The 20,598-nt window shown below is 36.2% G+C and overlaps 1 protein-coding gene across 1 annotated transcript in view; it reads right to left on the reverse strand.

Moving 5' to 3' along the window:
• Positions 1-20,598, reverse strand: part of SPEF2 (sperm flagellar 2) — a 232,225-nt gene that overhangs the window by 61,003 nt on the left and 150,624 nt on the right. The window contains exons 21-22 of the mRNA XM_043975070.1: positions 18,194-18,267; positions 3,702-3,821 (exon numbers count right to left, since the gene is read on the reverse strand). Of these exons, the coding sequence (XP_043831005.1) occupies positions 3,702-3,821; positions 18,194-18,267 (194 nt within the window). The remainder of the gene's footprint in view (positions 1-3,701; positions 3,822-18,193; positions 18,268-20,598) is intronic.

The raw sequence follows: 20,598 nt of genomic DNA on the forward strand, positions 1-20,598 counted from the left end.
TCTATAAAATGAAGGGGCTTTACTAGATGACCTTAGGGATCCCTTTCAGTTCTAGATCTATGATATCGTATGACATTCGGAGATGGGGAATTTACTATATCCCAAAACAACTAATTCTATTTTTGGACTGTTCTCATTATTAGGAAGTGGTGATCCTTTTTTTTTTTTTTCCGATCATCTCCTAGAGCCAAACTTTATCTCTCAGTAACTTCAATCTGTTAGTCCTTGTTATGCCTTCTGAGATCAGGTAATCTATACCTAATTACTAGTCTATATAAAAATCTCCAATAATTGAAAGTAGGTACCATGTGCTCTTTTGGTCCTTTCTCCTTTAGACTACGCATCCTAAGATGCTTTAACTAGTTCTCATGTAGCATGGGTTTCAGTCCTAGTTACTCTCTTCTGTAGACTCTTCAACTTGTCAATGGTCTTTCTAAAATGTGATATCTAAAACTGAAGGTAAGGGTCCATGGGGTTGGAGGGGTGCAGAGTAGAGTAGGTCTAATACCTTTAATACAGCCTAAGAGCCCATGAGATTTTTTTTGGCTGTCAAGCATACTATTACACTATACTGTATAATAGTATAGCATTGACTCATATTGAATTTAGAGTACACTAAATTTCCAGGTAATTTTTTTTTTTGGCCAGGCAATGAGGGTTAAGTGACTTGCCCAGGGTCACACAGCTAGGAAGTGTCAAGTGTCTGAGGCCGGATTTGAACTCAGGTCCTCCTGAATCCAGGGTCGGTGTTTTATCCACTGCACCACCTAGCTGCCCCCAGGTAATTTTTTAATGTCAATTTTGTTTGCATATTAGAATTGACCAAATACATCTCTCCCATCCTGTTGCAATCATATCTCTTCTTTCTAAGTGTTCAAAAATCATCTCTCTAATGATATATTTCAGAATTTTCCCAGGAATTCGTATCCAGCTCATAGGCTTATAGTTAGAAGAAATCACTTTTCTTTTTTATAAAATCAGAACAATTTGACGTATCTCCAATCCAGCTGCAATGTCATCCTCCAAAGATCATTGATCATTAGAATACTCAAGATACTCAAGATACAATTTATGTGGGTCTAGAGATTCGAATTGATTAAGACTAGCTAACTTTTCTTTATCTTGGACTTAAATTCACTTTTGTCATGGTTCTTTTATCCTTTGGGGAATTCAGGAATGCCTTACCAAACATCTTTAATTAACTTGATGAATAAATGAATCAAACAAGCCCTTTTCTGAGCACATGTGCTAAATTGTGGGATTACAAAGACAAAAAGAAGATACTTCCTATCCTTAAAGAACTTAATTTTCATGAGAGAGAACACTAGTATATACATACATACATACATACACACAGACATATATATATATTATATACAAAAGACAGATAAGACAATGTTGTGACTGCCACATTTTAGACTATTCAAAATCAAAATTAATCTTTATAAAAATCAGAGTTTACAATAGAGAATTAAGAATTGGGAGAAGCCTGGATAAATCATCAAAGGGATTTCTGAAGTTTATAATTTGTGGGCAGTCAGTAGGGAACCAGAAAATTTATTTGCATTTATTCCCTTTCAATCTTTACCCATGGGGTCCATCATAGCTACATCCCTGTATTTTTTGAAATCTATTTTCATATAATCTTGACTAGACTGTAGCCATAATATTCTCATTTCATTATTATCATCTCCAAGGTATCATGGTAACATTCTTTTTGTGTGTGTGTGAGGCAATTGGGGTTAAGTGACTTGCCCAGAGTCACACAGCTAGTAAGTGTCATGTCTGAGGCTGGATTTGAACTCCGGTCCTCCTGACTCCAGGGCTGGTGCTCTATCCACTGCTCTACCTAGATGCCCCCATGGTAACATTCTTAAAAGCTTTCTTTCTATCTCTAGCTTCATCTGTAGTTTACAAAACAATTCTTCAAGAGACAGTGTGTCCCAGTCTGGAAAACCTGAGTTTAAATCCTGCTTGTGATACTTAATAGCTGTGTGAATGTAGGTAAATCATGTTCAGTTTTACCATATGTAAAATATTATTGTAGCAATAAGGTAATGAAACTATAAGATGGTATTGTAAAATAATCTATAAACTTAGTTTGCTTCACAGCTCTTTTTACAAAATAGCCTTTCACTAGGGAGTATGTTTGGCTTTTCTTTGTATCCCCAGTGCTTACCACAGCACCCAGCAAGCACTTAATACTTTTTGATGATGATTAGCAAGGAAGGCAAGTCAAGAGCTTATCATAGGGTACACTTTTTTTTAAAAGCAGAATTAGAATTAAAGCAGAAATCTGGATAGCTGACATTAATAAATATTTGTTAAATGGATGTCTCCCATTCATTCTACATTTTGAATCTGAGACAGTTTTACAAACAGTATAAAGAAAGTATTTTCTATAATCTTCTGACTGGCTTGGTGATTGTAGGATGATACTAGAAGTACTTCTGCTCTTCCCTCTTTAGAATCTTCACCCCTAAGCTCAACATCTAAATTCATTAATTTATTTATAACTATATTGAGCCCCTATTATTTGTATAACATTTTCTGCAAACTGCACAGGATTAAAAGTGATAAAACATTCTCTTTGCCCACAATAAACTTATATTTTAATTGGAAAAACAGAAAATATGTCCATAAATGTTGCATATGATATGACAGGAATATAAGATGTATTTCTAACTTTAAGGCTGAATACTACCCATTACAGTATGCTACCTCACTACTGCTAAAAAAATACCATGAATTAATTAGATGGTGACATAATTATGAATTGGAGTGGTCATAGAAGGCTTCATTCTTGGTGAAAGTGGAAATTAAGCTGAACCATAATGATTAAAAAAATTAATAAAGAGGTAGCTAGAGCACCAGGTCTGGAGACAGGAAGATCTAAATTCAAATCTGCTCTCCGATGTTAACTAGCTGTGTGGCCCTGGGAAAGTCATTTAACCTCTTTATTCAACTATAAAATGGGATAATAATAGCAGGGTGGTTGTGAGGATCAAATAAGATAACATTTGTAAAAACTAAATACACACCACTTAGCACAATGTCTGGAACATAGTAGGCACTATATAAGTGCTAGCTATTAATTATTACTTTTGTTGTTACTGCTGCTGCTGTTGATGATGTTGTTGTTGTTGTTATAACTTAGGTATTTGCTCAGGTATTAACAGGAATGCAATCATATAAGAGTTTGTGAACACTCAAGAACTCCTTTGGGTTAGCATTTTTCTTTACATAGGTAAACTTCTAAACGATCTAGGCTTGATAACTACTTATTCTCATCTTATTTCAGTTACTCAACATTTGGTCATCTGGAAAGGCAGAGATTAAACTTAACTGGAAGGATATTTTATGGTCATGTGTTTTTTCGATATGTGACTCTTTTCCAGGAAAAGAGCTTCACTGCCTGTGCTTCTGAGGTGAGGGCTGAGCCTTAAAGAACCCATTTGTTCTCTCATGTAAATACTTAATAGTAGTTTCCAAGCATGACTCATAGAAGTTTCAATGACTTGGAATAGATGAGATTATGGCCCAATGAGTCTAAAAAAAAATCAGATGTTTTGATAAGATTTTATTTGGGCCAATGAAAAGATTGGGGGTGAGATAAAATAATGATACAAATCTTACCTTGAGTTAGGAAGGAGTTATCTACCATGTTTCATTTTGTTTTGCTTTTTTCTGAACTACTATACCTGAGGAAGTGGTTCATCCACATAGACCCATTCTTCTGATCCTGGTTTGATTGGTGGTGGTCCTGGAGGTGGAGGAGGTGGTGATGTTTCTTCAGCAGGTGATTTCTTTCCCGGTGATTTCTTGTCACCCTTTCCTTTAGGTGAAACTTAAATTAGATTGGTTCACAGGGACACTATACACACAGGGTTAGATTCTGAAGTCAAACAAACCTTTAACTGTCACATATTCCATTAACTCTTCTAGCTACTTGAGTATCCTTGCAAATAAACACCCCATCCAAATTATTCATCACACTTTTAAAAACACCAACCTGCCTGCCCTAATCCTACTAGGTAAAAAGATACACAATAATTTTGATTTTATTTTTCTACTTTGGGCCATGAATTGTTATTCACACGTGGCAAATGACTTTTTTCCAAACCTAGAGAAAAATACTGGTTCTAATATACTATTGTAATAATGTACCAAATTTTCTTTCTTTCACAGATGGAGAAGGTATTGGGCTAAAATTCATGGTACAGTAGAAAGAACCTATAGTGAGAAGCCAGAGGACCTTAGTGCCAAACTGGCCCTGCCAGTTTTTACTTGAATTAACTTGGGCAAATTGCTTAATTTCACTGGAACTCAGTTTTCTCATCTATAAAGGTCTCTCCCAGCTTAAAATCTAAGATCCAATGAAATTTGCTTTAGAGACCTTTTGGTAGGGTGTGGAGTTTGAGCATGGGGGTAAATATATTTTCTTTTCTTTCTATTTTTTTATTGGAGGGAGAGACATGTTGAAGGCAGTAGCAAAGTTGAAGAGTATGCACTTTAAAGGATAATTATTAGGACAGTCCCTTTAGATGAATGGCATCTGTCATAGAGACATTAGAGACCTACACGTTGGTATGGTGTGAAAATACACCTGGGAATTAGGTAATGGCAGAAAGCCAGTTTAGCTGGGGGCATTCTCTTAGGCCCCAGGGGAAGGAAGCCTTCTTTCCTATTCCTTATCATTCTCACCCCCTCAAGGTTACAAAGCTAGCACCGTCCTATAGGGCATCAGGAGGAGACAGTGGACTCCCTATTGTCTGAAAGAAATCATGTGTTTCCCCACGTACATTAGTTCCATTTAGTAGAAAATTAGTGCAAACAGACCCAAGATACTTTATTTACAAAATTATCAAAATAACTTGGACTTCTGGACTCTACTTGCCTTAGGATGGACTGTATATTAATTTTTTTACCACTTATAAATATCATGAAGATCACCTAAAGGACAAGTGCTATTTCACATTCCATGTGCAAATAATATCTTATGAACTAGGGAGATAAACATACCTTATCTTATGGCGCCTGAAAGAAATATGTGGATTGTCAAGGGAAAGAGAAATTACTAATCATTTTTCATATGTAGGCTTTGACTTAAAATCACTCCTAATGTGTTGATCTTAAAAAGAGTATCCATTGCTCAATGGAGTTGGGATGCCCAAGAAAACCAAGCAAATTTTTGTTCTGACAGAAAGAGAAATCCTAGGTTTTTTGTGCCTCATTTGGTTAATTAAAATTGTTGGGAAGTTTTTCCTTTTATGTCGTTACTGTTTATTATCTAATTTCTCCTCTGTTTTTTAAGTCCTTATTAATTCCCATTTGAACTATAAACATTTTACGGTAGGTTTAAAATTATTTTTAGTATATCATGACTGTTGACTGATGAATGGAACAATCCAGAAACAATTATTGAATTCCATGTGAATATTTTGGGTATTTGGGGCTTTTTTTTCTTAAACTGTTACTCAATATTTAAAAGGAAAAATAGTGAAAGTGAAGAAACTGAACAAAATTCAATCTTTCATGTATGGAAAAATAATTTCCTGAGCCTAGAAGCTAAAGAAATTTTTATGGAAGATCTGTTTTTGCATCTGAAATGTAAATAGTTGGCATACTTTTTGCCCGACAATTTGAAATGAAGATTTCACTTTTTAAAATATGTTTTCACTTTTTCATAAGGTAAAGGCTTCATGATCTTTAGTTTATTTAATGTTTAGAGAAGCAGCCATGCATATAATTATTTTATTTGACTAGTATATATATATATAAACTCTGTCAAAGTTCTTTAAAGTATTGGTGAGTAGAAGCACATGTGAAATAGACAGAATGAAAAGCATGATGGATATGATCTTTTTGTGTATTTATGCATCATTAAATATAAGATTTTTGGTAAAGTTAAATAATTTGAATCCCATAGATTGAAAATACTTGCAAAAGACACCACTAACTAGGCTAGGACAGGTAAAGCTAGAGCGGAAATATGATAAGAAAAGGGAAAGAATAATTTTAGAATAAAAAATTTCATTGATGTTTGTGGTAAATAAGGACCTGGTGAAATAATATACTAAGAGATGAATAAGCCTCAAGTTTAAGCAACACAAGAATACATTATGGGGGGGAATGTAGTGAACAGTAGTTAGAAAACATGTCAAAGGGAATGAAGATGTGCGCATGAAAGTATTACTTCTAAATAATAGCAAATTGTACTAGATGGGAGTATTAGTAAATTAAATAAAATGCTCCTCCACAGAGTCATATTCTTTTTTTTTCCCTGGGAGGGCAATAAGGGTTAAGTGACTTACCCAGGGTCACACAGCTAGTAAGTGTCAAGTGTCAGAGGCTGGATTTGAACTCAGGTCCTCCTGAATCCAGGGCCAGTGCTTTATCTACTGTGCCACCTAGCTGCCCCCCACAGAGACATCTTCTTATACTTCATTGTGGCATGGAAATTATTTTGGGGTCTCGAAAGCTATGCCATTGGAGTATTATATAGCATCATATAGAATGCTGGGAAGTTGTAATAAGGCTTTGAACGTGGTCCTGGTCATAAACTTTTTCATGACCAGTTCAATCAGGAACCAAGTATCATTATCACCAACAGGCTGGCCAATACAGGAAGAATTCTTTAGACATGGTAACTCAAGACACATATGCAAATTTCAAAATGGCTGTTCCTCCAGTGTAGCTCCCCTCAGTTTCCACAGATTGATGACAGAATGACAAAGGATGGGAAACATCAAAAAGATGTTAAATGATTTACAAACAATGGTACTGTTGGTACTCAAAATCTGAGGTCATTGTTCAATAACTAGTTAATACACCTCTAGAGGAATTAAAACATATCTCTGTTTACTTTTAACACTTCTATCTTCTGTGAGAGCAGGATTTAGGAGAAGGAATACGTGAAAAGGGAAAGCCTTGTGCTGAATAAGAAGATGAAGGGAATTATTAAGGTAATTTGGAGGGATGTGGACTTGAGAAGAATGCCAGAGAAAAAATGAATCTGAGTAGGAGCAACTTGGAAAATATCAAGAAAAGTTTTAGGAAGAACAATCTCCAGGTAGAGATTCTACTTCTAGTTTCTATGAGGGAAGGATGAAGGAGGAGCATTATTAAAGAATAAGGACCTGAAGAGAAGGAATCAAAGTGAAGGAAGTTAAGATCACTGGCAAGGTAAGAAAGCTGAATAAAGCAAATTGGTGAAACAAAGAGGGTTTGGTGGTAAAAGGGAAAAAGCAAGGCATGGGTTTAAAAACTTCAGTGAGACAAAAGAAAGGAAATTGGGTGTGACTTTCAAGTTGTTAAGAGGTGATAAATTGGGCACAGTGATGGCAATACATGTAATCCCTGCTACTAGGGAAAGCAAAAGTTGGTGGATCACTTGAATTACATTATTTTGGGTTGTAATAGAACCAAAGCCAACTTTGGAATCCACAATGAATGTGGCACAAATATGAAGCCCCTGGGAGCAGAACAATACCAGGTTGCACAGGGAGGAGCAAACTGGCCCAAATCAGAGAAAGGAGCATCTATGTCAAGCAGTAGTGGGATAATTCTGTGATTCAATCCTTAGTTTCCAGTCTAGGTAAGAAAAGGAGACCCAGTCTCAAAAAGAAAAAAAAAGAAAAAAAAGTTTCTAAAGCTCCTCTTTTAAAAATTATATATGTGTGTGTCTGTTTCTGTGTCTGTGCCTGTGTGTGTATGCAGACACACGTACACATACATATATACATATACATACATACATGCATACATATATACCTTTTCAATTAACATGATTTTCTTCTTTCCCTTCCACCTATTTCTCCTTCTTACTGGAATAAAACAATCAAACAGCTTGTAACAAATATGCCTAGTTAAATAAAACAAATTCTCTCATTGGCCACAGCCAAAACTGGGTGTCTCCATTAGATACTTGGAAAGGAGGGAGAAACTTGAAATGACTTGCATGTTTGTATTTTGCCACAGCCAAGTTAATGGTTTTTTGTTTTGTTTTGTTTTATGTTCCAAGTATAGGCTGGTTTCTTTCCCAGAAGAGGGGGACTCAAACAATGCTTCTCCATACTTAGATAATACAAGGCAATAAAGTGTTCCATTTAAAACAAAAAGAAGAAATGGGGTTTCAACATAGGAAGAAAACATATGTTCTGAAGAGGAAGAGTGGAATCCCCTTCCCAGGAGTTTGGAAAATAGAAGAATGATACACAGAATATGAAGAGAATTAAGAGGAAAATGTATTCTTGTATCTCATAAAACCCATCCAATTTGGGAATCTTTCTGAAAGTAGGGAGATGCTTCCTTTTCTGAGAAAGAAGCAACTCCTCATCCCCCTAGGAATCAGGAATGATAAATTAGAGCCACAGAAGCTGTCAAGTATAAGATTATTTAGTAAGGATCAGAGGATGAAGAGAAGAGTAATGGTGGTTGTTGAATCCTTGCAGAGATGTAGCAACAGAGAACTCTATTGATTTGTTGACCTAATAACAAATGAGAAGCCTGTGTATTTCTTATCATGTATCCAAGATACAATGGCCAACCTCCCAAGTCTTATCAAAACAAATGATCCACTTCTAAGGATTCATATGGGCATAAAGAAGCCCACCAGAAAAAAAGAGAAAGCATTGCCAAAGAAATTTTGGGCAAGAAGCTGAAGACCTAAGGGCACAAGTTGTATTTTCTTTACTTCTGCCCATTGAAAACAAGGAATGCTATACAACAAATGATTTGGAAAGTTAACAGCAGATTAAGAATGGGATTTGGATTTCAATCATTCAATCATTAAACATTTAATAAGTGTGTATTATGTGCCAGACGTTGTGCTTAGTACTATTGATAGAAAAAAAGAGGCAAAAGATAGTCCTTTCTCTCAAGGAGCCTATAATCTAATGGGATAGACAACAAGCAAAGAAATATGTACAAACAAGCTATATGCAGGATAAATAAGAGAAAATTAACATAGGAATGGCACTAGAATTTATAGGGGTTGGAAAGTTTTCCTGTAGAAGATGGGCTTTTGAGGGCACCTAGGTGGCACAGTGGATAAAGCACTGGCCCTGGAGTCAGCAGGACCTGAATTAAAATCTGACCTCAGACACTTGACACTTACTAGCTGTGTGACCCTGGGCAAGTCACTTAACCCCAATTGCCTCACAAAAAACCCCAAAAAAACAAAAAAAAGAAGATTGGATTTTGGTTGGGACTTAAAGGCCAGAAGATCACAGGAGAAAAAATCTCAAGAAGGAAACCAGTGGTAAACAACCAGTGGCCTCAAACATCCGCATTGTTGTTATTGTTTAGTAGTTTCAGTTGTGTCTATTTCTTCATGACTTCATTTGGGGTTTTGTTGGTAAAGATACTAGAGTGGTTTGTCATATCCTTTGCCAACTCATTTTACAGATGAAGAAACTGAGGCAAACAAAGTTAAGTGATTTGCCCAGGGTCTCACAGCTCATAAATGTCTGAGGCCAGAGTGACCTGTAGGGACCAATTTTAATTGGGGAGTGTCAGCTAGGCGGCTCGCTGCAATATTGGGGCAAGGAAGGAGACCAACGGCCTCCCTCAAGACAGAGCAGGGTTTATTTAATAAGAACGAGCTTAAAAAAAACCCCCAAAACACCACAAACAGGATCAGTAGGATTAAGAGAAAGGAAATAAAATGGGGAAAGGGAAATAATACAACCTGAATCACACCACCACCCAGCTGAGGACACACAGCACCATCACACCATCATCTGAGAAAACACAGCAGTGTCCTGTCACCTTCCAGCTTCAAGTTAGAATGGTGAAAAACCTCTCTTCTTCCCAGCAGACCCCAGGCTGACCACACACAGTCCTAAGCCAATTGGCTGGCCACTCTGACAGTCACATGACCGCCCTCACTGGGCTTACATTCATTATAATTTTGTCAGGCCCATGTAGGTGTCAGCGAGTGGTGATGATGTGAGGTGCCAGTGCCATGGTGATGGCTACAATCAGTGCTGTTTGTGGAGGCTCTGTTGGGAGCCCTAGGTCAGTGTGCGCCAGGGTTTTTAAAATTCTAGCCAAAAGATGGGGTCATAAAAACCTCAAATAACAATTAGTTCTTTACAGATCTTAGGAAGAGAATTTTTCCTGACTCTACGTCCAGTTCTCTATCCACTGTACCATTTATTTATTTATTTTTTAATTTTTGGTGGGGCAATGAGGGTTAAGTGACTTGCCCAGAGTCACACAGCTAGTAAGTGTCAAGTGTCTGAGGCTGGATTTGAACTCAGGTCCTTCTGAATCCAGGTCCGGTGCTTTATCCACTGCACCACCCAGCTGCCCCATTCACTGTACCATTTAGCTGCCCAAATGTCTGCATTCATATGCTCAAAGTTTAGGCAATGATCAAGAATACCTAGGAGTCCTAATGCAAGGAGGCAAATATGAATCCTTTGATACAATTGAGACTTTGGGAGATCAAAGCTATGATGAAAATATGGTTCTGGGTGGGCAGATTTCATTCAAAAGTAATGGGGGGGGGCAGCTAGATGGCGTAGTGGTTAAAGCACCGGCCCTGGATTCAGGAGTACCTGAGTTCAAACCCGGCCTCAGACACTTGACACTTACTAGCTGTGTGACCCTGGGCAAGTCACTTAACCCCCATTGCCTGCAAAAAACCAAAAACAAACAAACAAACAAACAAAAAGTAATGGGGGTTGGTGATAAAGGATTCTATATTTATGAGGTACAATCATATGCAGAAACCCAGGAATCAGAAGGGGAAGCACAGTGGAAAGTATTTAGGTGAAGATCAGTAGTTGGAGAACCAAAAGCAATTTTGCCATTGGAGCTGACACCCAAGAAGAGCAGGGGGATAGTAAGCAGGCAATTATCTTCCCTTCATGAATTCAGTCCCTTGGCCTGGGTGAATTTCATCCTTGGGTATTGAGAAAACTGGAAGCTGTTTTTACTGAGTCATGGGTCAGAGATATTTGAAAGAGCATGTAGAATGAGAGGTACCATTGTATTAAGGAAAGGCCAAACTTGTACTGATTTTTTTTTAATGGGTAGAAAATAGAGTCTGCAAATAGTTGTCCAGTAAGCTTGGCTTGGATTTCTGGAGAAATTTGGAACAGATTATTTAAGGGATGACTAGTGAACATCAAGGGGAAGCTGGTGGCTCAGTGGATAGATCACTGGTCTAGGAATCAGGAAGATTTGAGTTCAAATTCAGCCTTAGACACTTCCTAGCTGTGTGACCCTGGGCAAATCACTTCACCTCTATTTGCCTGACAAAAGGACCCACTGAATCCTTTGGAGAAGGAAATGGGAAACCACTCCAGTAACTTTGCCAAAAAAACCCCATGGACAGCTATGGTTCACATAGTCATGAAGAGTCAGAAATGACTGAACAACAGTGAACATCTACAAAAGGAAGTGATAATCACTAAGATCCAGTATGGTTCCATCAAGATATAACTAGATTAATGATAGCATAATATTATATTATTAATAATACAATAATCAGATGATAAAAAGCTAGGAGATAGTTAACACACTGGATGGTAGTATCAAGATCCCCAAAATGATCATAATTGACTAGAATATTATGCTGGATCTTATAAGATGGAATTCAATAGAGATAACTGTAAACTCTTACACTTGGGTTTAAGAAGGTAACTTTGTAGAATAAGAGGGAAGAGACATGATTGGATAGCAGTGTTAAAAATGAGCTGGGAAAAACAAATAAATTAATTAAATTTAATTAAATTTTAAAAATGAGCTGTGTGTATTAGTGGATTTCAGACTCAATGTGATATTGGGCTACACTGAAAGAGATAGCTTCTATGAACAAATGATCAGATCACATGTGAAGTACCATGTTCAGTTTGAAGTACCATGGCTTAGGAGGGACAATGATATGCTAGAGAGAGCCCATCAGCCAGAAGAGTGAAGGGTCCTTAATCCATGACATACAGAAATTGGTCGAAGAAACTGGAGATATTTAGTCAAGAAGAGAGAAGCACATCTAGGTGAGAGTGGATAGAGCACCAGACCTAGAGTCAGGAAGACTTGGATTCAAATCTCTCCTTGGACACCTACTAGCTATGTGACCCAGAGCAAGTAATTGAATCCTTGCTTGCTTCAGTTTCCCCATCTGTAAAATGAGGATAATAAATAATACCTAACTTGTCAGAATCCAATGAGATAAAAAGCACTGTGCCTGGTACACAGTATGCACCATGTACACGTTAGCTTTTATTAAGAGAAGAAATCTGGGGAGTGGTAAATTTTAGCTGTGAAGGAATTATTTAAAGTAAGCTGTCATGTAGAAGAGATACTAGGTTTGATCTGCTTTGCCCTAGAGGTCAGAATTACATCCAATGGGTAGATGAATCAATGAATCAAATTTGGATTTGTTTTCAAAACAAACTTTCTAACAGTCCTTTCTTTTTTTTGGGGGGGGGTAGGCAATGAGGGTTAAGTGACTTCCCTAGGGTCACACAGCTAGTATGTGTCAAGTATCTGAGACCAGATTTGAACTCAGGTCCTCCTGAATCCAGGGCTGTTGCTTTATCCACTGAGCCACCTAGCTGCCCCCTAACAGTCCTTTCATAAAGCGGGATATATTGCCTCAGAAGGTAATAGGTTCCCCCTTATGGGAGGGGATGTTATAGTTGGCAGGAATGGTATAGTTGATATCTAACATTCCTTTTCAGGTATGAGTGGCACAAGATAGCTTCCTGGGTCCCTTTCAGTTCTAAAATTTTATTATCCTATGCCATACTTGCTCTAAATGAAATCAGAAGACATAGGGAAGTCAGAGCTAAATGGAAGAATGGCTCTAGGGTCCTTCTTAGAGAAGCAGACAAAGCATTCCAGTGGAATTGGTTTTATCATGCACTCAGGAGTAAAAACAACAGTCTAGTTTCACTTTATCTTCTTGCCTTGTAGTCTTCATAATGAATAGAAGGAATAGGACTACCAGGAAACTAATGCAAGCTTAGGCTTCCCCATCTATGGCAGAGGATAAAGATGTAGAGAAAGTCTATGAATATTCTACAAATCAAATCAACCTATGGGAATCAGTAATGATTTTCACAAAAAGCTTGAATCACTAAAGGGGATCCAATAGAAGTGCTTTAGAGGACTGGCAAAACACAAAACAATGGGGATGTTAATATTTAAAATTGCTTCAAGGTTTTAGGGCACAGACTTGGAAAAGGGATTTCATGTAGATGCTATCTATATAGGACCAACAAAACAACAGGGAGTTTTTTTTCTGTTCTGTAAATGTTTCAAGGAGAAAGGGGACAGACTGGGGTGGGGTATCAGAAAGACAGAAGTTCTTGTATGCTTTCCCATTGTCACTGTCATGGGGAAGATCAATGTAAAAAGTCTTTCAATCGATTAACAAATTCTCAGCAGCAAGGTCATTTTGAAAGACAACTTAAGGTCCAAAAATGGGCTTGGGAGGGGCAGCTAGATGGTTTGGTGGATAAAGTACTGGCCCAGGATTCAGGAGGACCTGAGTTCAAATCTGGCCTTGAAACTTGACATACTAGCTGTGTGACCCAGGCAAGTCACTTAACCCTCATTGCCCCGCCAAAAAAAAAAATGGGTTTGGGGAAGAATACATTCACAAATAATGCTTATATACTTGGTACCATAAGAAAAAAAATAAGTGAAGAACAGATTAAGGACAGAGGATAGGAACTTTCTGATTATGGATGTCAAAATAATGAAAAAACTATGTTAAAGCAGAGGGGAGGAAAAATAATTCCAAAGCTGCAATCTGACCTAGGAAAGATGGGGAAGAAAGGAAAGGTGAACACATTGGAAAGTTTAAAAAAGTAAAACAAATAAGTCAGGAATTGTTTTTACTAAGAAGCTTGCTGGGAGAGAGGGAGGAGGCGAGTGTCTGCCTGATCTGAAATGAGTGGAACTATTTCTACTCTTCTAGATACCAGAATGAGGGAAGATCCATATATGTGTATGTGTGTATATACATATATGTGTGTGTATATGTGTATGCATGTATATACATATCCACATAAATATATATGTATAATCAGATGAGGATTAAACAACTTCTAGAGAAATATGTTAGAATGTAGTTTTTGCTGACAAAAGAAATAACAGCTGAGTATGCAAAAAGTTAAAACAAATTTAACAAGTATAACTTAAAATAATGATGCATTCTTCAATAAAAAGGAAATATTTTAATGATGAATGAATAAATAAAAAGACATTTATTAAATACTTACTATGTGCCATTCAAAAAAACAAAACAAAACAAAAACCAAAGCCCCCCTCCCCAACAAGTTTCAATAATATGATGTCTACAAAAAACATCTCAAGCAGAAAGTCATTTATATGTTTAAAACCAGAGTTTGGAAGAAAAATCATATAACTCTATAAAATCAGAAGTTTCACTCACTGACTTTTGGACAGAAGTGAATTCCCATGAGAAAGCATTAAGAGAGATGATAATAGTTACTCTAGTATTGATAACCACAAATTTACTGAGAACTGATTGATCCCCACCTACTCCCCCTTCCCAGGCCAAGGAATTGTCTGGGGCTAACCAATCTTTGTCAATTCCAGACTCTTGATTGTCTTATGGACCTCTCTCCAAGCAAACTATCCCCTCCTAATGATTCTCACCCCTTAGTCCCCCCAACTTTATGTTATTATATAAAAGGATACATTTACATTAAGTAGTTTCTATTGAGAGTTGAGTAGTTTCTATACCTGACTCAAGAGCATATAAACCCTGTCCTCTGTTCTCATCTTTGGGTATTCCTAGCATCTTGCTTTGAGATACCAGGAGCTATAGTTCCTCTGCCCTGATTAAAGACCTTATTTTCTCTTATATTACAGGTTAACAGTTTGATGAAAGATTCCATTAAAAACTAGATTCTATTCTAAGTTAGAATTGAATGACATAATAGTCTAATGTTAAATAAAATCAAGAATATAAACTACTGAGGAAAAGATTTCCTAATTAATTGATTAATCAATCAATAACCATTTATTAACTGCCTACTATGCTAGTACCTGGGGATATAAATAAAAAGAATGAAGCAATTTCCATTCTCAATTTCCTTTACTAGGGAAAAATGTAAAGTCTTTTGGCAAAAAAATAAAGATTTACATCATCCAATATATCTTATAGCACAGAAAATTCTAAATGGATAAAAGACATAAAAAAGTCACATTAAAAAACCCAAAAGAACTAAAACAAAGAACAAAAGGTTGTATCTTTTAGGATTTTCGTATGGAGGAATAGTTATAATAGATAATGATAGAAAAAGAATAAAAAAGATGAAATATTGGTTAAATAAAATCAAAATAACATTTGTAAGTCAATAACAACCAATAAAAAGAGAGATGAAAATTTACTTAGCAAAATTAAAAAGAAGGAAGAAATGAAGGGTGAAGATTTTTGGAGATAGAGCCAAAATGGAAGAGAAAAGGCAGAGACTCCCCTCAGCTCTCCCAAATTCCTCTCCAAACAACTTTAAATAAAGCCTCAAGATGAATTCTGGGGTGGCAGAACCCACTAAAGGATGAGTGAAACAATTTTGCATCCAAAAAGAACTTAGAAAGTCAGCAGGAAAGGTCTGACCCACCACAGTAAGAGTGGAGTACAGTCCAGAAGGGATTGTGTCAGTGTAGGCTGGACCTCAGCAAACCAAAAACAGATCTTGGGGGCTTCAGAGTTCTCAGCCAACAGATGGTAAGGGGGTTGGACAACTGGTCAGAAGGAGATTCTAAGAGTTCCTTTGCTAGCACTGGGTACAGGATTCTGTTGCATTGTCCATATTCAGATTCAGATAGCAGTCCTGGGTCACAGTTCCAGAGCAAAGAAAAGTACTAGCACACCAGAGCTTGCAGCCACAGTGGAGCAGGGACCCTGATCACAGTTCAATGGAAGAGAGTGCTTGTGATTGCTCACAGACCACAGCACAGGACAGAGGAGTAGAAAACACTCTTCTCCTTAGATCATACTGCTTTGGAGAACTGAAAACTTATAGATTTTCCCCTCCCCCAGACTAGTTCTGAAAACATTAATTTGAAAAGGCCTGACGCTTTAGAGAGTGTTCCTCCTGCCACTCCATGAAGGGAACTGAACCTAACTTTAATATAAAGTTCAAAATCAAGAAATAGGGTGGTGGAAAAACGAGCAAACAACAACAGCAAAAGAAACTGACCGTAAAAAGCTACTGTGGTGACAGGGATGATCAAGACACAAACACAGAAGAAAACAGTGAAGTCAAAAATAGCTATAAACATAGCCTTAAAGGGAAAAAATGTGAACTGCACAATAAGAATTTCTGAAACAGCTAAAAATTAATTTCAAAATAAAATAAAAGTGGTAGAAAAAATTAGGTAAATAAATGAGAGTAAAGGAAGAAAATTATGAAAAGATAATTAACACCTTGTAAAAGAGGCAAAAAAAAAAAAACCCAAAGAAAATAACACCTTAACAACCAGATTTGGCCAAATGGAAAAAGAGGCACAAAATCTCACTGAAGAAAACAACTCCTTAAAAATTAGAATTGGAGAAATGAAAGCTAATGACTCTGTGAGACATCAAGAAGCAATAAAACAAAGTAAAAAAAAATTTTTAATAGAAAAAAATGTCAAATAGTTTCAGATATCACAATGGATTAGAAAGCAGAATTTAACACTATTTTGTTTACAAGAAACATACTTGAAATAGAGAGTCACAATAGATAATAAATGAGAAAGAAATTATGGATATGTTAGACCTCTAGAGAAAACTGAATGGAAATAGAAGGAATTATATCTTTTTTTCAGCTGCTTACAGCACCTTCACAAAAACTGTTGATATTTTAGGTCATTAAAAACCTCACAACCAAATGCAGAAAAGCAGAAATATTAAGTGCACCCTTTTAATATCATAATACAATAAAATTATATTCAATAAAGGGCCATGGAAACTTAGATTAAAAATTAATTGGAAATCAAATAATCTAATCTTTAAAAATGAGCCAAAGAAAAAATCATAGAAATAATAATTTCATGAAAGAGAGTGACCACAATGAGTCATCCTTCCAAATTTTGGGGATGCACCAAATTATTACTTAAGGGAAAATTTATGTCTTTAAATGAATAAATTAATAAAAGAGCAGATCAATGAATTGGCTATGAAACTAAAAAAAAAAACTTGAAAAAGAACAAATTAAAAGTCCTCAATTAAAAAACAAAATGGAATTCAGAAGCCTAGCTTCATATCACAGTTCTGATGCTTACTTTGGGACCAACTGCCTTATGGTATTTATGGAAATCGGTGTCAGTACTTTGTAGCCACAGATTATATGTAGAATTGATGGCACAATTATAAATTATGAAAATGCCCTTCTTGCTTTGATAACCAAGTTAGCAAAACACAAGAGAATGGAAATACTAATTTAATAAAGAAGTTGTTGGAAAAACCAGCTGGCAGTATGGCAAAGATGCGATTAGAAGCAAAAGGTTTTAAACTACATTCCATTTTAAATTTTTTGATAGCTATTTCAATATTATTTCTTTTTTTTTTCTTTCTTTTTTTGGTGAGGCAATTGAGGTTAAGTGATTTGCCCAGGGTCACACAGCTAGTAAGTGTTAAGTATCTGAGGCTGGATTTGAACTCAGGTCCTCCGGAATCCAGGGCTGGTGCTCTATCCACTGTGCCACCTAGCTGCCCCGGCACTTTCTAATAAAAGGAGAATCAAGCACACATCAGCATTTCATAACATACTACTAAAAATGGTTTCGTGGAGATATAACTGCAGTTCAAAGTTGTTGGGATAGTAACTTCAATACAAGGATCGAAAACATTTGCATCATAAATTTTGCTTTGCAAAATTAGCCTGATTCTGTTTGAGGATATATTTCCTTGGCTATCCACTTTTTTTGCAAGAATTCTCTCTCCCCACCCCCTTCTCAATGAGAAAAAAGAGGGAGAGAAAATAAATGATTGTTAATAGAAAAAATGTCAATGTATATCTGAGTGGTGTGTTGGGGAAAGCTAACTCTGATGCAGGCTAAATCTTTTTCTCAAATCTGCTTATTATTCATAACTTTATGGGAAATATACACAACGTACGCCAATACTATTGTATTAGTAGTCTTTTATTAGTAGAAGTAGTATTGTATGTTATAGTCTATTCACTAACATACTTATAAAATGTAGAACTACTTTAACTGCTGTACCTTTGCCTTTGGGAGAAGTTTCACCTTTCTTTCCTTTTCCTTCTTTAGGAGGAGACTGTGTTTTGTCTAGACAAAATTCAATGCATAATTACATATACATATACATATATATTACTGATGGATCTTTAAAAATATCTTGTGATATTATCAAACAATTAAATGCCCCTTTTCATAGCGAGTCTTTTACATGGTGGTACAAGGACAAAAACACTAGAGATGGTGATGAAAATCAGAAGAAAAAGACTATGGGTTGAATTTTAGTTCATTGGCAGCAATATGTTGCTACATTTTGCTATGCAAAAACCATTTGAATTCAGGTAGAACACTGAAATTTTGTGGTGCACCTGGCAGTAAACCCGTACCTTTGGTGGGTGTGATTACACTAGATGAAGGAATATTAATTCTTTCAAATTAAGTTATAGGTTTCCTTGAATCCATTTCCAGTTGAAAAATTCCTAAGCTATGATGACAACTGGATTTGTAGCATGAATGACAACCAAGTCGTTTAAGCAAATGTAACCCTCTATGTAGAAGGAAACACATTACAGGTGTGTCATTTGTATAATGGCACCCATTTTTCCATTTTGTTTTCATTGTCTAAATAACCTTGTAATGGCATCAAGAGTTTTAATGTAGTTCAGCAACAAAAATCAACAAGCAATAAAAAGGAAGAATAAGTTGAAATTTGTGATCTGATGTTCTTAGTTTCTGTTTTTACAAAATCTGTCATCTCCTATAATTAAGAATTTGACCAATTCCCCAATTACCTTTGCACCTTAATTTGTACTTTAATTAGAAAACAAAACATCTGATATTGAGTCTTGCTGTAAAAATTCTTAGCAAGTACAATGGCTAGGTGAAAATAATAATTATATAAGAGATTTGGCAATGACACAAACACTTATCTGCTTCAAGGCCAGATTACAAAGCCATAGAGCCACCGAAGAAGGACTTAGATCAGTCTACCCAAAAATTATTGCTTATTTCTGGAAATGTTTTTGTTGCATGAAAATGTTTCTGCTTATCTTTCTTCCCCATTTTCTGCTAAAACCTCTAGGATCAGTGGCTCATCATATATATACATGCACATACACACATATCTCTATCTCAATCATCTCTATCTCTTGATATCTATAACTATATCCCTAGGTCAATATTTATGTATCTAAGTATATTTCTATCTTATCTTATCTATCTTTATCCTAAAATAATAAGGTAGTCTAGCTCAGCTTTTAAGTGAAATATTTTTGTAGCAGCCACTTTGGGTCAATAGCTTTGAATTCTCATGCAAGACTTTCAGAGCTACATGCAGAAGCAGAAAAGGCAATAGAAGGAGGAGCACAAATATAAAAAGATTTAGGAATTTAAGGCTAAAGGAGTTGAGAAAGGCAGAATAAATCTGCTTCCTACTGGGTATTGCTTCTTTTGTGTGCTCAGCAACTGTCTTTCTTTCTTCAACCACCCCACACCCAATCTCTCCTTCGTCTCTACAATGATTATTTTTTATTTCAGTAATATAAAAATTGGCCTTTTCATCTCATTTATCTTTCATTTCTTTTATTTCTTCCTCCCTTAAAAATTGAGTCTAGATGTCAGAATGAGGTTTGTTTGGCAGTCACAGGTGACCTTTGTTTTTAAGTTACAGCAACTGTTTCTTTAAGATTTTTCATTATTTACATGAAAGCCATCCAGTGGGTCAACAAAGGATAAAAGCCTCCATCAAGAGCTCATTTCAGAAGAGCTGCCCTGCATTTATTGTTAGGACACTCTATCTGGTGGCACTGTTAAGAAAACATCTCTAATGCCAATGTACATTATTTTTCCTTTCCTCAAATGAAATATTGCCCCAAGGCACAATGATGCCTTTGGAGATTAACATTTTCATACTTTTTTTTTTAAAGAAAAGGCTTGGCACTAGCCCATCCTTAGGGAGAAAAAAGATACAGGTAGACTCACTTTTTGAAGCAATAAAAAATGTGTTGTTCCTGCAATGTAGAGAATTCTCTAGTACATTTTTAAAGAGTACATTTATTGCAAACAAGCTTTTGAAGCTTTAAGAGTGAATTGTGTCATAAAGAGTAAGAACTACTGATTAGTTTCTGGTTGGCTTAGACAAGTGTGAAAGTACTTCTGTCTATGAGTAAAGCTGTGGGGATGTATGGTGGCTGCAGCTTGAGCCATAATTCTGAAGAAAGTAGCCTCCTGCTACTCTAAACACATAACTTACCTTCCAGTTCTGAAAACTTCTGATTGTCCTCTTAATTTATACCTGTGAAATGTTTCTCAATTCCTACAGGGGTAGTAGGCGATGGTAGTTGGGAAGAGAGAAGAGGTTGGAGTCATACAGTGATAGCAACAAAAAAAAAATCTCAAAGAAAAAGAAGAGCAAGAAAGCAA

Source organism: Dromiciops gliroides, chromosome 1, assembly GCF_019393635.1.
Source record: "Dromiciops gliroides isolate mDroGli1 chromosome 1, mDroGli1.pri, whole genome shotgun sequence".
Taxonomy (NCBI): Eukaryota; Metazoa; Chordata; class Mammalia; order Microbiotheria; family Microbiotheriidae; genus Dromiciops; species Dromiciops gliroides.